Consider the following 19,949-nt stretch of genomic DNA (forward strand, 5'->3'; position numbering starts at 1 on the left):
CTCCCGGTACAGACCTCTGCTTCAGACCTCGACTTCGCCTTGATCACCTGCCCTGACTCTAGCCTGACTCTGGATTCTCATTCTGTCTGCCTTTTGGGACATTTGCCTAAGCCCTGCCAGCCCCTGGAACCCAAGGGTTCAACCTGTGTGGAATGGAGCTGGTATAGGTGAAGGTCCAGCTCTGTCCCAGCCTAGGATGTGTCCGCCAGCTGTTGGCATGGGCCTAGTAGGTTCGCCTGCTAGGCTGCGTCAACCATGCCACAGCACAAGGGTTCACAACCATGACAGATTGCTGAGGCCATGAGCTCGGCGGACTCCTCTCTTGTTCAGGCCATTTCCAGGTTAGCACACCAGGTGCAACTACAACAGGACCAGTTGAAATTCCTGGTGGACCTCCTCCAAGGCTTGGCCTGGCAAACCCAGCAGCAACAGGAGCTTACTAATCAAGTAACTAGCCTGCTCCACAGCCTTGCAAGTCATGTGGATGACATGCAGCCCTTACTACCAGCACCACCACCTACACTTACTCCTGTGACTTCTCCTACTGCCACTGTTCCAGAGCCCATACAACAACTTCTGTCTCCTCCCAGGTATGTCAGTGAACCCAAAGTGCCGAGGATTCATAAACCAGTGTAAGATACACTTTGAACTCCAGGAGGTCCACTTCCCCTCAGACTGTGTTAAAGTTACCTTCATTCTCTCCTTGCTGGTTTGTTGGGCATCCTCTCTTTGGGAACATGATGACCTGCTCTTTGGGAACCTTGATAACTTTCTTCAACAATTCCATCTCACATTCAGGGTGCACCTCATCCACAGCCAGGGAATTATTGTAAATCCATCAGGGTACTTGTACTGTGGGTGGGTATGCGGTACACTTTCATACCCTGGCTTCCAAGCTTCACTGGGGTGAGGTTAGTCAGATGACCATCCTCTGGCAAGGATTGGCCAGATGGATCAAAAATGAGCTGGCCAGCAGACATATTCCACACACACTGGAAGGCCTCATTGCCCTGGCCACTTAGTAGATTTGAGGTTCCAGAAGCTAGCTCAGAAGAAATGAGTATCCCATCAACCTGTCTGCTTGTCCTCAGAGCTCCAGGAGACTTAGCTGTCATCCTGGGACCCCATGATACCAATTGCCACCGAAGAACCCTTGTAGTTGGGTCAGAACCCGGCTCTAGAACAAAGAGAAGCAAAGACAGAGACAGCATAACTTCTGTCTCTACTGTAGCACAGGGCCATTTCACCAGCTTCTGCCCCAAGAAGATGAAAAGGTTCTCCAACTTAGGCTTGGTCAGAGAGATAGCTCTAGGGCTACCTGTCTCCTCTCTGCAGGCCTTACTAGATTCTGAAGCGGCTGACAATTTTATCCAGGAGTCATTGCTTTATCAGTATAATTGGCCCACCACAACCTTGACTGCAGACTGCACCAGCTCCTCATTCTATGGTGAGCCTCTGGCCAGCTGCTTGACCTTGGCCAACTTACCCATCACCATGCAGACTGGTCTTCATCAGGAAAGTATTGAGTTCTATGTACTACTCAGAGCGGTCAATCCTGTCATTCTTGGGTTGCCCTAGCTCTGACTCCATCAACCTGCCCATTTGTGGTACATTATAAATTACCCACTGAGGACCCTCCTTCCAGGAGCACTGTTCTGCTCGGATCCTGCCTCCAGTCACACTGGCTCCGACAACCTTTGCTTATCTGCAGGACCTGCTGCCCAGTACACAGCCACCACCAACGTATGCAGCAGGCAATAACCCAAGACCCTGACACCTCATAGCTCAGGCGACCACCCAGGTGATCTACTCCCATTGTCCACAATGGAGACAGAGCCATTCAGATATTTAAAGCTCTCCAAATGAAGCTCCTTCAACATCCCTGTCTACTCCACTCAGATTCTTCGAAATCCTTCGCCTTGGAGGTAGAAGCTGCTCCCATTGGGGTGGGGGCTGTTCTCACTCAACAAAAGGACCAAGGGACTCAAGTGCCATGTTTTCATCTTTCCAAAAGATTCACTCCTGCAGCAGAGGGCCAATGGGCTGATGCTCTATCATGTTCTTCCAAAACCAAAGACTCTCTTGAATTTCCTCTTAAACCAGCATTTAGCTGCCAAACCCCTCAGAAGATGAAAATATCCCATTGTCACTTTCCCAAAAAATCTAAGCCTAGTGCCCTGGGGAGGGGGCTTGGGAGGGGGGGGGGTACTGTGACCAGCCGCACTTACCCAGGCTCCTCCCGTGGGCCTCCCTAGGTGTGTGCAGGGTGCTGACACTTAAAAGCCCCATGGAGGGAATTGGAGCAGCTTTCACACATGGGTGACATCACTAGCTTTGCCTCAGCGACAGGTCCTCCTGTATTCTATGGTGCGGGTTGCTTCCTGACCCTTGCCTGCCACGTTCCTGATCTTGCCTGCTTTGCCTCATCCAAGCCTGCCTTGCCTCATCCAGCTGGCCTGGGGAAATTTTCAAAGGGCTTTTCTTTGCAGGCAAATACCGTTTCAAAATTGCCCCCGTTATTGGCTGGCTGGAGCTGCTAGTCAGGATAGTAGGTTTGGACAGTCCCTACTTAATGCCTAGATCCCGACGCCCTTCCTTCAAGGGTCCATTTTATGGTTTCGGGTTGTCTTCCCTGTTTTTCTTCTCAAGAAAAATATTTCTGTGCATTGGCAGTTTGTCTTGTTTTTTTCCCCCCATTTTTTGTTGAAGACAACCCTTAGCCAGGGTGTCCCACTTGTGTGTGTCATGGTGAATATGCTTGTCTTTGACAAAGATAAGTGTTCTCTGAAGGCAGCGAACCAATTACACAAACCCTCCCACCTCCCCTGGAGAGTTATTCTCTCCCTGATCTGTCTCAGCTAAGTGGTCACTGAGAGAAGCTGTGGAGCTGCCAAAACACAGGACGTTCTTTGCCTGCACTTCTAGTTTTTTCCAAAAAGTGCTGAAATTTTCATTCCACAGCACCACACACACAGTCGCATGATCTACTTATGTGACAGGTGAACTGCTGTGCTTAGAAAACGAGCAGTGGCAGGTAAACAGCTTTGTTTTTTCCTCTCCATATCTTAGATCAAATTTCTGGGTTCTGTCTCTGTTTTAAAATAGTAGTAACAATTTATCATACTTTAGTGATGGAAGGGGCTCCAATCTTCTTTCCTCACTCTTTGAAAATAAATTCATCTGATCCTCAGGCATTTCAGTGTTGTCTATTCCCTCCTGAGATAATTATAATATGCGTATAATATACATTTTGGTCCATAATTACTAATTTATTCTCTCTGCAGGATTCCACCCCAAGCCCAGCAAATGGAGGCTGCAGTTCTTGATCTTTGCACCAGGTGGCAGACTGCCCATCATCCTCAGTGTTCAAGACATAAGCCCGATGGGGGTGGGAGAGGAGGAATAGTTTATTTTCCCCTTTTTTTTACTTCAGGTGTCTATAAGGTTACTTGCTGGTTCCAGTTTTTCAGGATAGGTTAATCCAGCTCTGGTTTTGTGCTCCCCCCCCCCCACACACACACGCAAATTTATAGTTCTAATGTCATCACTGGTTTCCTTAGAAAAGCAGGACCAAGATCATGCATGTGGAGGAGTAAAACCAGGACTGAATTAGCCTGTTTCGAAACAATATAGCTAATTGGCAGTCCTCCTAGCTGCCTTTCTTAAAAGATGGCCTTTGCAGAGGCAAAACGATAAAAATTATGAGGTCCATCTTCAGCTGCTGTGCGGCTTGGCAAGTTAGCCAGATAAACGTATCTGGCTAACTTTGCCTATATATATCCAGTGGCGTGGCTATGCTGCTGAATATAACCGGCTATCCTAAAGTTAGCCACATATGTTAATCTGGCTGACTTTCGGATGGGTGTACAGGACAACCAGACTTAGCCAGAGAACGTGTCCGGTTAACTCAGCTCCTCCCAGTTATACCCCAGGAATACCCCTAACTTATCCAGCCAAATTTTAGCCAGATAAAAAGTTATCCAGCTAGAATTTAGCCAGGTAAGTGCCCAAGTATTCATTTAATAGGAAAACGTCTGAGTTATCTAGCTAAATGCTTCTGAATATGGACATCTGTATACATGTGTGAGGTGTGAGCGCATCTCCTGAGGTTTCAACAAATATATAAACCCCCAACTTTTTATAAAAACACAGAATTGTTAAAAAAAACCAAACCTAAGCCTTGGCTTCAGGTCTCCAGGTTTCCCATTTCTATAAAATGAGCTGAGGTAGCTGCTACCTCATTAGTAAGGTTACCTTAAATTAGGGGCAGATTATAGTTACCCCAGAATGTTGGTGACCAAGCTGTGGATTAGATCAAGGAGATGGGGAAAATTTCCCTGGATGGAACCTGTCCTATTGTGGCTAAAAATATGCACTGACCTTCACAATGTGTGTTTTTTAAACTGGATTAAAAAGAGGCAGTTCTGGGGTTGGAGGGTGGGGTTGTTTAGATTGTTAAGCATTAGATTGTTAAGCATATATATATGCATATATTTGGATTGTCAAATGTATAGGTGGTATTTTGCTGCCTTTCCACTGCCCGCAGGTAATACAGAGGCATTTGGTACTTGTGCAGCTTATAGACAATTTTGGAAGAGATAAATGCCCATGTTTTTTCCCCTTTCAAACGGGCCGATACAGTAAACCGCGTGGGAGAGCCGGCGAGCGCCCACTCTCCCGATGCACGCCCAGGCCACTCTCCTGGGCATGTGATTCACTAAGCCAAGCTATGCAAATTAGGGCCCGCGGTAAAAAGGAGGTGCTAGGGACACTAGCGCGTCCCTAGCACCTCTTTATTGACAGAAGCAGCGGCTGTCAGCAGGTTTGACAGCCGACGCTTAATTTTACCAGCATCGGTTCTCGAACCCACTGATAGCCACGGGTTCGGAAAACGGACGCCGGCATAATTGAGTGTCCGTCTTCCAACCAGCGGGCTGCGGGCAGATTTTAAATATTTTTTAGTTTTGGAGCCTCCAACTTAATATCGCTATGATATTAATTTGGAGGGTATACAGAAAAGCAGTTTTTTCTGCTTTTCTGTACACTTTCCCGGTGCCGGCCAAAAGTAACTCCTGCCTTTGGGCAGGCTTTAATTTCTGAAAGTAAAATGTGCGGCTTCGCTAACCATTTTACTTTCTGAATCACACGGGAATAACTAATAGGCCCATCAACATGCATTTGCATGGTGCGGGCGCTATTAGTTTCCGGGGGGGGGGGGGGTGTTTGGCCGCACGTTTTCCACGCGCTATTACCCCTTACTGTATAAGGGGTAAAAATAGCGCGTCGAAAACGCATGGCCAAACAGGGGCTAACGGTGCGCTCAGCCGAGCGCACCATACTGAATCGGCCTGAAAGTTAGCTACAAGATTTGTTGATACAAGAACCCATATACGTTACAACAATGTGGGCTATTCTAAATTGCCTCCAAAGTAACCTGGCCCAAAGTCACACACTGAGGGGTAGATGCAATATCACATGCGGTTGAGCGCATGTTTACCTAATGCATGCACATCCACCTCTCCTGGGCGCCCGATGCTATATTTAAATGAGCTGCCACATTAAAAAGGACACGCTAGGGGAAATTATGCGTCCCAGGTGCTCAAATACCTCGGGTGCCCAGGAGTCATGGCTGTGTGCCCGTAAGGAAAACAGGCGCCCAATATGTCCATCCATTTTATCTCACCGCAGATAATTTACACGCATGCTGGGGCAGATTTTATAAATCTGCGCACATGCGTACTTTTGTTCGCGCACCAGGCGCGAACAAGAGTACGCAGGATTTTAATAGATAGGCACGTAGCCGCACGTATCCATTAAAATCTGGGGTCGGCGCGCGCAATGCTGCCGAGCCGCGCAGCCTGCCTCCGTTCCCTCCACCCCCCAGCACCTTCCCTTCCCTTCCCCTACCTAACCCACCCCCCCCGGCCCTATCTAACCCCCCCCCTACCTTTGTCGGCAAAGTTACGCCTGCTGGAAGCAGGCGTAACTTTGCGCGCGCCGGGCCGGCTGCCACGCTCCATGTTCCGGTCCGGGGGCTGATCCGGAGGCCATGGCCATGCCCCCGGAATGCCCCCGGGCTGAAACCATGCCCGCGGCACTGCCCCCGACACGCCGCGTCTCTCCCGGCACGCCCCCGACACGCCCCACGACACGCCCCTCCATGCAAGTCCCGGGACTTACGCGCGTCCCGGGGCTTGCGCGCGCCGCCGAGCCTATGCAAAATAGGCTCAGCGCGCACAGGGGGGATTTGGGGTAGGTTTTTGGGGGGTACGCACGTATCTTACACGTGTACCCCTTTGAAAATCTACCCCAATATGCACACAGCAAAATCAGCTTGCAGCATGCAGATTGTGCGTGTATATTGTGCTGTCAGAAATGTTAGTTTTAATTGAGCCCTTATATTTTTCCTTAAATTTTAATCACTGCAGCAGTAGATCTTAGTATTGCAAGGATTCTAATAAGAAGAACCACAGAGAGCGGTATTTTTTGTTTATTCATGTGCCCTTGACGCTCCGTTTGATTTAGTGCCAGCCCCGGAGCTGGTGTTAGATTTTCTGGGTTAAAAAGGCTACGAAGGGCGACCTGCGATTTTCTGCATCGCAGAGTAATAGCTAGCTAATAGCCTCATCTACATAGAGTTTACATGTGATGAGAGCTATTAGCTACGTGTTTGTTTGGGCATGTGTTTTGGACACGCTAATCCCCTTATTGCATCAGGTGCTACTCTAGCGCGTCGAAAACGCGCTAGGCTGGGTGCGCTTTATTACATCGGCCCTAGAGCGTCAGTGACAGAGTTGGGGTTAGAGCTGAGGTGCAGGGAGATAACGTGACTCATCCCAGGATCATACAGAAAGAAATTGGGAGAGCTGGGGATTAGAACTGAGGCACAGGGAAATAAATTGACTCACCCCAGGGTCACAGAGAGAGAGAGCCAGGGATTTGAAATGAAGCAAAGGGACATAAAAGTGACTCCCCCACAAGGTCACACATAAGAGTCAGGGACAGAGTGAGGGATTAGAGCTGAAGCTCAGGGAAATAAAATGACTCACCCCCAAGATCACACAGAAAGATAATGACAGAGCTTGGGGTTAGAACTGAGGCACAGGGAAGTAAAGTGTCTCACCCCAAGGTCACAGATAAAGAGCAGCAACAGAACTGGGGATTAGAATTGAGGCACAAGGAAGTAAAGTGATTCACCGCAGAGTCACACACACAGATTCAGAGGCAGAGCCAGGGATTAGTGCGTTAGTATAGTAACTCATCCAACTGTCACACAGAAGACAGTGAGAGAGCTGGGGATTAGAACTGAGGCATAGGAAATAACGTGATTCCCCCCACACACAGCTCAGGGTCACACACGGAGTGTCAGTGGCAGAAAAGACGTTAGAGCTGAGGCATGGGGAGTGACTTGCCAAGGATTATGCCAAAAATCCTTTAGTAAACAGCTTTGTTAATCCAGGGTATACCCTGTGAGTCTCTGATCCTTCCCTCAAACCTTCTGCTGACTTTTAATCTTCCCTTACTTTCCACCTCTCCCTTTTTTCTCCTCTTTCTTGTCCTTCCCTCTGCTTCTTATCGCTCTTTTCTCTCTTGCTTGTTGGTTTATTCCTGCCCATCCTCAGGAAAGCCTTAGTTTCTGTATGGCTATAATAAGACGACTGGGACAAATTAGGGATTCAGAGAGCTCAGGCAGGTGTGCAGTATCAGGGGAGGTGCAAGGCATTCATTGGGAATATTTCCCTGTCTCCGGTATGTAAGGTATGTATTTGCGTGGGGTATACTGTCTCCCTCAGTCTTCTGACTGATCCTTTCCCTGCCGCTTACTGCCCAACTGTAATGCCTCTCCTCTCCCCTCCCCTCCCCATCTATCTTACAGGTAAGGGGCCGGAGACCCTGTTTGCAGGTCAGAAGTTAAATGACAATGAGTGGCACACGGTCCGTGTCCTCCGTCGTGGCAAAAGCCTGCAACTCTCCGTTGACAATGTCACTGTGGAAGGTATGATACCCTGGAGGAGACTCCAGTAAAATGCAGAAAGCACAGGGGTGGAAAATGTCACAGGGAAGCTCCTTCAAAATGCAGAAAGATCAGTGGGGAAGTGTTTTATAGCTATAGTATTGATCCTGGCCCATTTTAATAATAACCTCTGTTGTACGGTTCATAGGGCAGATGGCAGGAGACCACACCCGACTCGAGTTTCACAACATCGAGACGGGCATCATGACAGAGCGTCGGTTCATTTCTGTGGTGCCTTCCAACTTCATTGGGCACCTTAGCAGCCTGCTTTTCAACTCCATGCCCTACATTGACCTGTGCAAGAATGGTGACATCAGCTACTGCGAACTGAACGCCCGCTTCGGCATGCGAGCTATTGTGGCCGACCCTGTCACTTTCAAGACCAAGGCCAGCTACCTGGCGCTGGCCACACTGCAGGCTTATGCCTCCATGCATCTCTTCTTCCAGTTCAAGACCACTTCCAGTGATGGGCTCATCCTCTTCAACAGTGGGAATGGCAACGACTTTATTGTGGTGGAGCTGGTGAAGGGGTGAGTTGCCTATCTGGGCTCTAGAGCCTTGGGTTGCTCCTAAGGGGCATCCGACAGTTAACAATTGAGTTAAGACCTGAACACTCATGTTTGGGGTTGATTCAACTGTGAATCTTAAGGTCTGACTGTAAGGAGCCAAGAGATGCATCTCCCTGTCACTCAGACCCAGTCCTTCTCCTGCTGCGCTCTCTCCTGTTTGCATCCATTTTTCATAGATTCAGATTCAGGAAATGTATTGGCTGTCAAAGTAATTTATAAAGGGGGTAGTTTTTAACAGGTTGCACAGTTTAAATTTAGCCAGCTGTGTTTTTAGCTGGCTAAATCAGAGCCAGCAAGATTTAATCCAGTAAGCCCTATTCACAGGCATAGCTGCTCTGCTGGGCTAGATTCCAAAATATCAGGTGTAGGCACCTAACTACTGAACTTAAGTGGCCAAAGCTAGACCCTTTGAAAATCTACCCCAAAGCGGTTAAAAGAAGAGAAAAATATAAATTCTAAAAGTAAAATAAAATTGCAAAGTAGAAAAGGGACAATAACAAGGCCAGTTCTCAGGTTCTGCTTCTGGGCCAGATTATCTCTTGTCTGGTCATGTTATGTTTCTGGCCTAGTAGCAGGATACAATATATTTTGGTATTCTTGCTGCTGTTTCTTCTGTTTCCCCCAGGATTAAACAGTTTTTTCTGCTCGTTCTTTTGTGAGAAATTTTTTATTATATCTCTCAGCTTTGAGAAATTTGCATCTCTGATTTTTTTGTATTTTGCAGAGTACAGGAGTAAATGATTTTCTGTTTCTTTTTTTTCTGGTGTTGTGTGCTGCAGCAGTCTGGCTTCCTGAGGTTTCCAGTTCAGTTTATCTGCATGTTTCTATTTCTAATTTGTTATTCCTTATTTTTTATTTGGCGAGGGTCCGGCTATGTTCTGTGTGTGACTAAGGTGAGAGATATTGCTAGTGTGTAGTTTCTATACAGGGATCTGTAGCAGTCTGGCTTGTTCCGTTTTCCTGATAGGAGGTGTATGGGTGCTGTAGGGCCTAAAGCATTGTAGTTCTGCTCTGCACCTGTTGGGGGAATTCCAGTGAATGCAGTGTGTCTATTTCTATCGGGTTTCTGTTCCATTCTGTATAGTTTTGGGTTAGACTTCCCTGCTGAGATTTGTAGATCAGCAAGCTATAAGTTTTATAAATAAATAAGAGAACTGGTTGAATGGCACTATAAAATAATTGCTATAGTAGTTTTACTAAAGGCTTGAAACTAGCGAAGGGTTTCTTTCTTCCTTTTCTATATATTTATTTTAGCACCTGACTTTCTCCCCCACCCAATACCTTGCCCTAACACAACCACCCAGAATTTAACCTGCTAAATTTAGCGGCCTCTGGAAATGTAAGTGCCACATTTAGCTGGTTATCATTTCAGCTCCTTTTTGGGCAGCAGGAACTGGAGAGGCAATCCCCCTGTTGCTAGGTCATTTTTCCGATGGTAAAGGGGAAGGAGGGAGGGGAGTTCTGGAGCTGCAGGACCATTTCTCTTCGGTGTAAACATGTGAAGGGAGGCAGCAGGGAAAGGACCGGGATGTGCAGGGGCCAGTTATCTTACCAGCTCTATGAGCTCTATGGATCTTTCAATATCTAGCTCTTAGTGTCAAAGTCATCTCAGGATGTGCTGTACTACTTGATCATTTATGTAAAATGTGAATTTGTAACTTGCCTTGGACAGTTTGGAAAGATGGGGATAAATAAAGATTTGATTTGGTCTGTGTTAGAGATTTGTTGGATTTTTCTAGAAAACCATAATTTTTGTTTTTTTGAGGCCTGTCAGTACGGCCTATAATTTGCAATAAGTCTTTAGCAGATTTAAGGTCTCCCCTTCTCCCTCCCTTCTCCTCTTTCTCATTAGATGTTCAGATCAGTGTCTGGTGACCCGCGCTTTCCTCAGTCTCTCATCCTTTTTCCTCTTCTTCTTCCTCATCTCCTCAGATATATTCATTATGTCTTTGACCTGGGGAACGGCCCATCCCTGATGAAGGGAAACTCTGACAAGCCTCTGAATGATAACCACTGGCATAATGTCATTGTCTCCCGTGACACCAACAATGTCCACACGCTCAAGATTGACTCCCGCACAGTCACCCAGCACTCCAATGGTGCCCGCAATCTGGACCTGAAAGGTAGGGCCCTGAAGCTTCTCACACTTGATGGAAACTCCTTATGATGGAAAGGTAGATGTTTTGCTTGAAAATACAACTGGCTCTGTTCAAGGGGAATGGGATTCTGAAGCTTGGATGTGGTGATCCCTGTCATGTTGTGGGTGTTGGCCATGAAGAGAAAGTGAGATCTGGCCCTTTACCCTCCTCTGTCTTTCAGTCTCCTGTCTTTACTTCCTGCAACATGGGAGGGGCATGAAGGAGTTCTGGCCTGCAAGTCCATCCCTCCAGGAGTGCTGCAGCTGTCATGGATCTGACCAAAGTAGAGTAGGCTTTAGGCAGGTAGAGAACTGAGTGCTCCGCTGTTGCCCAGAGTCAGATAGGGACCATGTGATAGGGATGTAGAGTCCACATGTATTTGCAAAGAGTCAGAAAAATGCAGCGACACGTGCAGAGACAGATGGACTCTGGACCGCTTTCTGCTGCCAATTAATGATTGGGGATAGCAAATATGTCCTAGGTGGCATAAATGCAGTAGGTGTGAGATGCCATCTCTGCCAGCTGTGTGTGTGTATGTATGTTTATCTCTGTGGACCCTGTATGTGTACCACCTGTATATGTGCATTTGGTTTTTTGGCAATGCTTGTTTGTACATGTTGTGTCTTTGTAAGTGAAGGGCAAAGGTAAAGTTAGCTACTGCCTCCAGGCCCTTCTGGAATATTTTAGACCCATTGTCTTCTGAGAGTCAGTCCTGGTTTCTATCATGGTTTATCCTCCTTTCTCTTTTCAGTCTCTCCCCCTCTTCCTCTTTATTTCCTTCTCTTTATCTCTCCTCTACTACTGTGCACATCGCCCTCTATTTTGCCTTCTGTGCTCATCTATTTCTGTCTCATGTCTTCACTCTTCCTGACTGTCCTGGGCTTTCTTTGACTCTTTGATTTTCTCATTAGTTATCTCTGTCTCAGATTTTCTCTTTTGCTGCCTTTTTATTAATGTATATTTAGAGAGATGATATAAGTACATCAAAAAGATATCATAATGACAATATTCTAGTTGTCTCTGACTGTTTAAAGCTCTCTGAGGTAGATATTTAAAACAAACCGTCTATGTAAGTTAGCTTGATAAGACTTATCTGGCTAACTTACATGGAATATTCGGTGCTATGGCAGGTCTAACTTATCCGATTAACTTGACCAGTTAAGTCCGAATGTCGGAACTTATCCAGCTAAGTTAGCCGGATAAGTAGTGCTGTCCCGATCCTCCCACTGCCCATCCACTTGATATCTGGCAATCTACTTAGCTGGATAAGTGGCGGCTGCTGATGGTTGTCTAAAGAGAGTCAACCAAAATGTTGCAGGGTTTGCTTCAAAAGCCCTGTGAGCTGAGACTGAAGGACCTCAATATGGATACTTAGAGGAGAGATAGGGTTATGGTACAGATTTTAAAATACCTGAAAGGTATTAATGCACAAGAAGAAAACTTTTTTCAATAGAAAGGAAATTGTAAAACTAGGGGTCACAATATGAAGCTGCAAGGGATTGACTCAAGGACAATGTCAGGAAGCAATTTTTGTCAAAAAACAGGAACACATACAAAAAGTGTTCAGTTTCTAAAAATATTACATCATAATTTTAATGTGTGTTGGAATCATATAATGCGCTGAAGATTGTCAAAGAATTCAATAAACTCTAATTTCTTATAATTTGACAATAAATGCACAAGTATAATCATTTACTAACGTCTGATTTTTTTTTTGTATTCGCAAATAAAATGAATTACTTATCTTGGCACTTTCAAGTCATAGTTGTAATGTCATCGAAAAACAATATACTTAGCATTAAAAATCAACAATTAGGAGAGGCACAAAGGTCTCTCGAATGGCCCTTATGTTGAAGCGCTTTATAGAATTTATGTCAAAGTCAGTGGGAGATGGATCCACAAAATACTGAGGCAGAAAACCTGACACCGCTGGTGTTTCGGCACAATAATGTGCCACCTTCAGGGGTCAAGAAGCATTTATACTGCAATATAAATAAAAAAAAAAATCACTACACTTTTTAAAATACTCCAAATGAAGCAATGTAAAACTAAACTATACTTCATCATAACAGATATTGTATCTCATCATCTTTAAGGTGATGGATCAAAAACCTCACTTTAAAAAAGAATACTAATTCCTGTGTAGGCCAATCATACATGCTTTTGGTGGTGAATATCCATTAGCTAACATCACTAAGAAGATGCTATCTTGAAAAATATTATTCAAGCCACATCCCCAGTATATCTTCTACCAATCATTTTTGACACACATTGTATTTAAGGGTCATTTGAAAGACCTTTGTGCCTGCGCTAACTGTTAATCTTTCAAACTAAGTATATTGACGCCAGTATTCAGAAAAGCGGTGAACAGATAAATTAGAGATCTATGTTCAGCCATTGGCCATATTGCAAAGTTAGCCAGATAGAAACATGATGGCAGAAAAAGGCCATATGGCCTATCTAGTCTGCCCATCAACCCAACAAATTCAGCTTTACAATTCTTATCACTCCCTCAGATAGAGATCTCCTGTGTTTATCACTTGCTTTCTTGAATTCAGATACTGCTTTTGTCACCACTGCCTCCACAGGGAGGAAGTTCCATGCATCCACTACCCTCTCTGCAAATAAATATTTCCTTAGATTACTCCTGAGAATAACCCTTTCACCCTCATTCTAGAGCCTCCTTTTTGTTAAAACAGGCTAGCTTCCTGTGCATGGAAACTTTGAATATATTTGGCTCTATCATATCTCCTCTTTCCTGTTCATACCCCAGATCAGTCCAGAGTCCTGGGTTTTGCCTCCATGCCAGCAGCTGGAGACAGAGAAGAAAAGCTTTACTGACACTGCCATATAACCTAGTGTGCCATCTGCAGTCCCCTCAGTATTTCTTTGTCTCCAGCAGATGATAGAGGTGTAAAGCCTGCAGTCTGGAGTATATTTAAAAAAAAAAAAAGAAGAAGTTTGGAAGAGTCCTCCCAGGAAGTTGTTAGGATCTGGTGGGGTCATCCCTCCTGGTTGAGGCAGGCGAGCAGGGAGTTGGTGATCCTCAGGAGTAACTCATGTCCGGAGATTCTAGGACCGCTGGCAGTTCAGTTTCCTCCTTCCCTTGCTGAGCCTGTGGATCCAGCAGCCAGCTCTGCCACTATTTAGGGGAATATTCTATTATCTTCTTTGTCTGGGGCAATAAAGTTTGTGTAAAAGAAAAAAATAAAAAAGACAAACAGGGCTGTGTCTGCAGGGGTTCTAGGTTCTGGCGGCTTCTCCCATTTTCCAGCACAGCACAGCAGGCAAGGCAGCTTCAGGTAGTGGCTGGGGGGATCCTGGCAGTCAGACCACAGCAGCAATTTGTAGCGCACATATAATGGTGCCAGCGAAGGGTCAGTCTAAAACTGCTGGGTTTGTGGTGAGCCGCACGCACAGCTCTAGTGCAATCAATTGTGCAGCCTCTGCATCTCCGGAAAAGAGGGCAGTTCTGGAGTTACTGGCTCAGGGATGATGTTGAGGGGTCAGCCGTGGATCCATTCTTTTTGAGTGCAGGAACTGTGGCCATTTTGGAAGCAGTGAGAGGAGCTCCGGGGGAAGCAGGGGATTCCCCTTCCCCCATATCACCAGCTGTCGACAGTCCCACAAGAGTGCAAGAAGCTTCTGAAGAGGGGAAATCCCTCCTGGGGGAAGATTCAGAGGCTTCCCTGGCTTTTTCTTCAGATTTTGTACTTGGCATACCTTGCCAAGAAGGCAGCTGGGGGAAGTGTCTGCGTTCCCACAGTTGGTTAAAAAGTTGCCCACGACCTGCAAAGAGGCCTAAAGGGACAGATAAATAGATGCCTGGATGGTTCCGGAGGGTTCTGTGTTTGACTGGGCACCTGCTTAGTCCTACAGAAGAGGAGGACAATTTGGAGAATTCTGAAGGGTGGGCTGTAAATTCCCCAGGGGATGAGTCTGCTCCGGAATTTTCAGGTCAGGATGAAGTCTCGTATCAGGTGGAATTTCCAGTAGCCGAAGGGATGACCCTAAGGTGGTACAGCTATTTTGTAGGGAAGAATTGTGGCCCTTGATTCTACATGTACTTAAGGAACTGGGCATCAAGTTGCTGCAAGACGAGTCTGATCAGGAGGGAATGGAGCCTGGCATGGATGGCTTGAGAGGTCCAGCGAAGGCTTTTCCCTTTCACAAGTTGGTCAAGAAATTGGTGGTCAGAGAGTGGGACACTCTGGAGGCTGGACTGAAGGTTGGTCAGGCAATGGCCAAGTTGTACCCATTGCTAGTGGAAACTCTCGAGCTTTTGATGCCTCTGAAGGTGGATGCGTCAGTCTCAGTGGGAACCAATAAAACAACTGTTCCAGTGGCAGGTTCTGCAGTGCTAAAGGATGAGCAGGAACAAAAATTGGAGGTTCATCTCAAAAATAATTTTTAGGTCTTGGCTTTGGACATCCAGGCTGCTGTATGTAGCAATTTTATACAGAGGGCATGTTTTCGCTGGGTCCAGCAGTTTCAGGGGAAGGAGTCTTCCTTAACGTCCTCCACTAAGTAGGCTGAGCACTTGGAAGCACTGGTGGCCTATATGGTGGATGCATTATATGATTTAATTAGAATGTCTTCCAGGATCATAGTGTCAGCGGTTTAAGCAAGACAGCTACTCTGGTTGAGAAACTGGTTGGTGGATGTTTGGTCGAAGTCTCAGGAACTCTACTGTTTAAGGACAAGCTCTTATTCAGGGAAGATCTGGACCAACTGGTAAAACATCTGGGTGAACCCAAAGGTAACAAGTTGCCGGAGAACAAACTGAAGGGTGGAAAGAGGTCTTTTCCAACTCAGTCGAGCTTCAAGGATAATAGGAGATTTTGGTAGAATAAGAGTTCTTCTTCCTTTCAGGGGCCGGTTGCAGGTAGGGTCCAGTCCTTTTGAGGTGGACAAAAGCCTACACGAAGGAGCTTGAGCCAGGGCTCCAGAAGAGCTATGGCCTCTCAATGAATTGAGGACAGTCCTCTCTTCTCTTCTGGCTATCAGAAGATGATTAGCCCTCTTTTACGAGGAGTGGACCAGGATCACAACTGACCAATGGGTTCTAGAGGTGATAAGAGATGGCTACACGTTAGAATTTTCTAGTCCGGTGAAAGACATTTACATCATCTCCCCCTGTGCTTCCCACAACAAGAAAGTAGTGGTTTGCCAAATGGTAGACCGTTTGGGGAGTCTTGGAGTGATTGTGCCAGTTCCCATAGAGGAACAAAGAAAGGGAAGATATTCCATTTACTTTGTAGTTCTAAAAAAGGAGGGAACTTTCAGACTGATATTGGACTTTAAAAAGGTGAATGCAGCTCTCAAGGTGCCACGCTTTCGTATAGAGACTCTGCTTTCTGTTATAGCAGTGGTTCAAAAAGGAGAGTTCTTAGCGTCCTTAGACCTCACAGAAGCATATCTGCATATTCCAGTGAGGCCAGAGCATCAGAAGTTCCTGAGGTTCATGATTCTGGGACATCCTTTTTTGTTTTGCACCCTTCCTTTCGTGTTGGCAACAACTCCACGCATGTTCATCAAGGTGATGGTGGTGGTGGCAGAAATACTCAGGAGAGAGAGGGTGATGGTATACCCATATCTGGACGACTGGCTCATTCGAGCAATGTCATTGGATCTCTGTCATCAGGCTATGCAGAGAGCTCTAGAGGGGGTAAGGTTATGAACCTCGCAAAGAGTCATTTTACCCCATCCCAGTCCCTGGAATACCTGGGAGCTCGTTTTAAGACACAGATTGGCAAGATGTTTCTTATGGAGGAGAGATTACTTAAACTGCAGAGGCAAGTGTGCCAACTCTTGTGGCTTTCGCTTCCCAAGGTTTAGGATTATCTGCAGGTACTAGGGTCCATGATATGGATGCTAGAGTGGGTTCCTTAGGCTTTTGCTCATATGCAGCCCTTGCAGAGGGCACTCCTATCCCATTGGAATCCACTATTGGAGGAATTTCAGAGGAATTGGTCGAGCCAATCTGGAGCAAGGGATGGAATTGGAAGTCCCGGAATGAGTAGTAGAGACCACCAATGCCAGTCTATCTGGCTGGAGAGCAGTGTGTCAGGGATAAGCAGTGCAGGGTTAGTGGTCCATGGAGAAGCTTTCTATCAATCGGTTAGAGACAAAAGTGGTATGCTTAGCGTTAGGGTACTTTCTCCCACAGTTACAAGGCCATGTGGTACATGTTCTGTTAGACAAAGCAATGATGGTGGTATATATCAATTGGCAGGGAGGAACCAAGAGTCAAAGGGTTGCTCAAGAAGCACAAGAGTTGATGCTCTGGGCAGAGCAGCATCTGGTGATCCTAGTTGCATCCCACATAGCCAGAGTAGACAACGTTCAGGCAGACTTTCTCAGCTGGAGGGCATTAGATCCAGGAGAATGGGAACTGTTGGAAGAGGCAATATGACTCATTTGGTCCAGATGGGGGACTCCTTACATGGTCTTGATGGCGCTGAGCCAGAACACCAAGTCATCTCAGTTTTACAGTCACAGGTGGGAGCATGGAGCAGAGGGTGTCTATGCACTGATTTTACCATGGCCACTCTTCTTTATGTGTTTCCTCCTTGGCCATTGGTGGGCAAATTGTTGCTGCAGGTAGAGAGGCATATGGACAAAGTGATTCTAGAGGCACCAGAGTGGTCTTGTCTTCCATAGTTCACAGACATGGTAAATTTGACGGTAGATGGCCTGTTATGGTTAAGTTAACTTCCAGGTCTGCTTCAATAGGGTTCAATATTTTTGGATCAGGTGGATTGCTTCTGGGTTGCAGCTTAGCTTTTGAAAGGCTTATCCTGAGGATGTAATTGCTACATTAATGCAGACCAGAAGCTCATCTACATCCTTAGCTTATGTCAGAATGTGGAGTGTTTTTGAGGCTTGGTGTGTTGAGAGGAGCATGCAACCTACTCATGCTTCAGTTTCTCAGATCTTATATTTTCTGCAAAAGGGTTTGGTTAAATAGTTAGTCTTTGTCTTCGGCTATATGTGGCGGCTTTAGACAGTCTTAGAGGAAAGGTGAAGGGAATTTCCCTGGCTTCACATCCAGATGTGGTTCATTTTCTAAAAGGGGTGTGAAGCATGTACGTCGTCCTGTGTGGAAGCTGTGTCCCATGTGGAATCTTAATTTGGTTCTGTGGGGGATGTGTGAGGCACCATTTGAGCCACTAAGGAAGGTGACTCTGATATTTTTAACCCTGAAGGTGTTTTTTGTTTTGGGTGATGATTTGTTCGGCCTGGAGTCTATCAGAGCTTCAGGTGTTGTATTGTGATCCTTTTCTGTAGATTACTGAATCAGGGGTATCTTTATGTATGATACCCTCCTTTCTTCCAAAAGTGGTGTCAGCTTTAAAAAAAAAAATTTGATTTTTGGAATAGATTTTTGAATAGATTAATAGATAATTTTGACAGTGATAGGACACAGCAGTCCAATTTTGATTGATTATATCTATAGATCACTGTTTCAGTGGTGGAGTGAATTCAGCTTTTCATAATAGCCAGACAGTGGAAATTCCTGCTTTTCCGGATTTGGATTCCCCCACACCACATGTGATGGAGCTTCGCGTGCTTGATGTGTGGAGGGCATTGTTGAGGTACCTCAAGGTGACTAATAGTTTCTGGAGATTGGATCACTTATTGCTTTGTCATGGGCCTAGGAAGGGGTATAAGACATCCAAAGCTATGATTGCACATTGGTTGAAGGAGGTGATTGCATTGACATACAATTGCAGGGGTCATCTCATTCCTGAAGGGCTGAGAGCTCATTAGATGTGGGCATAAAACACCTCTTGGGCAGAATATCAGCAGGTGTTGCCAATGGAAATGTAACGGGTGGCCACTTGGAAGTCGTTGCACACTTTCACTAAACATTATTTGCTTGGATGTTCAGGCTCCGGACTCTATGGGGTTTGGGGAGAGGGTACTGCGAACTGGACTTTCTTGGTCCCACCCTGCTTAGGGGAGCTTGGGTACATCCCAGCCATCTGGACTGATCTGGGGTATGAACAGGAAAGTAAAATTGGTTCCTACCTGCTCCTTTTTGTTCCTGGAATACCTCAGATCAGTCCAGAGCCCCACCCATTCAAGGAAGTCTGCTCATCTCTTTAGGATATCATGGTTTGAATACCAAGGTGCAGAGCTGCTTGTTGGATTTGTTGGATTCAAGGATGCTCTATTTCATGTTCCTGGACGTTCTGAGCAATGAGTTATGAGTTGGGGCTCTGCCTTCCTCCTGCTTGTTGAGGGGGGTTGGAGGGTCTCAGTTATTGTTATAGTTATTTTCATCTTTGTTGCACTAGGAGTGGACCCTTGGCCTGGTGCAGGATTGGTACGGCCCTCCAGTCGGACCCAGAGAGCGCCTGCCATCAGGAGGCTGAGCACAGGAGAAGACAGAGGCTAGCTGGAGCTTCACCAATAGCAACCCGGGGTTCCTTCAGGCTGAGCCTTGGTTACCGGGGCCGCCTGGTTTTAGGTAGGCCTCACAGGGTCTCCTAGAGAGAAAGTTCATGGGAGTGCCCACCACGAACAAGGGTGCGCGGTTGGTGTTCAGACAAGGAAGTCGCAGGAGGCCAGAATAGAGTGTCCGCGTGTATAGCGAGACGTAAGGCCAGAGTCTTGGTGTAGAATGGTCAGCCAGGCAGGGTCGGTAACAGAGGTCAATCCGGGCATAGTCAGGTCAAGCAGGAGGTCAGGTTCCAGGTGGCAGTCAAGAGTAGTTGAAGTTCCAGGCAAAGGTCAGGTCAGGCAGCAATCAAAGAGTAGTCAGAGTTCCAGAGGTCAGGGCAGGCAGCAAAGAGTAGTCCAGGCAGAGGTCATGTCAGGCAGCAATCAAGGAGTAGTCAAGAATGGGCAAAGGTCAGTACTGTGAGATCAGTCTGAAGGGTACTACCAGGGATGGAGAGACGAAAGAGCAGGAGATGCTGGAACTGGAGACACAGGAAACCCAGGAGCAAGACACTGGAACACAGGAAGGCAAACTAGAGACACTGGAGTGTATGACCCGATTGCCAAGGCTCCGAGCTAGGGCCTATGTGACGTCAGAATCGGGCACCGCCCGGGGTTTTCCCGTGCTAGGGTCTTTAAATGAGCAAGAGTTCCACGTGCGCATGCACGCCAGGGGGCAGGGCCGACACCGAGGAGGACGCTGAACCCCGGCGTGAGGAGAGCTGCGAGGGAGTAGGCCGCGGAGAGTCCCGGGACTCTCGTCGGAGCTGCGGCCGAGCG

General features: G+C 46.6%; 1 protein-coding gene across 1 annotated transcript in view; it reads left to right on the forward strand.

Annotated features, from left to right (window-relative positions):
* The window catches only part of NRXN2 (neurexin 2), a 1,120,399-nt gene that overhangs the window by 405,155 nt on the left and 695,295 nt on the right, over positions 1 to 19,949 (forward strand). Inside the window, 3 exon segments of the mRNA XM_029612675.1 lie at positions 7,877 to 7,996; positions 8,163 to 8,544; positions 10,516 to 10,706. Of these exon segments, the coding sequence (XP_029468535.1) occupies positions 7,877 to 7,996; positions 8,163 to 8,544; positions 10,516 to 10,706 (693 nt within the window).

This window comes from Rhinatrema bivittatum, chromosome 8 (genome assembly GCF_901001135.1).
Source record: "Rhinatrema bivittatum chromosome 8, aRhiBiv1.1, whole genome shotgun sequence".
Taxonomy (NCBI): domain Eukaryota; kingdom Metazoa; phylum Chordata; class Amphibia; order Gymnophiona; family Rhinatrematidae; genus Rhinatrema; species Rhinatrema bivittatum.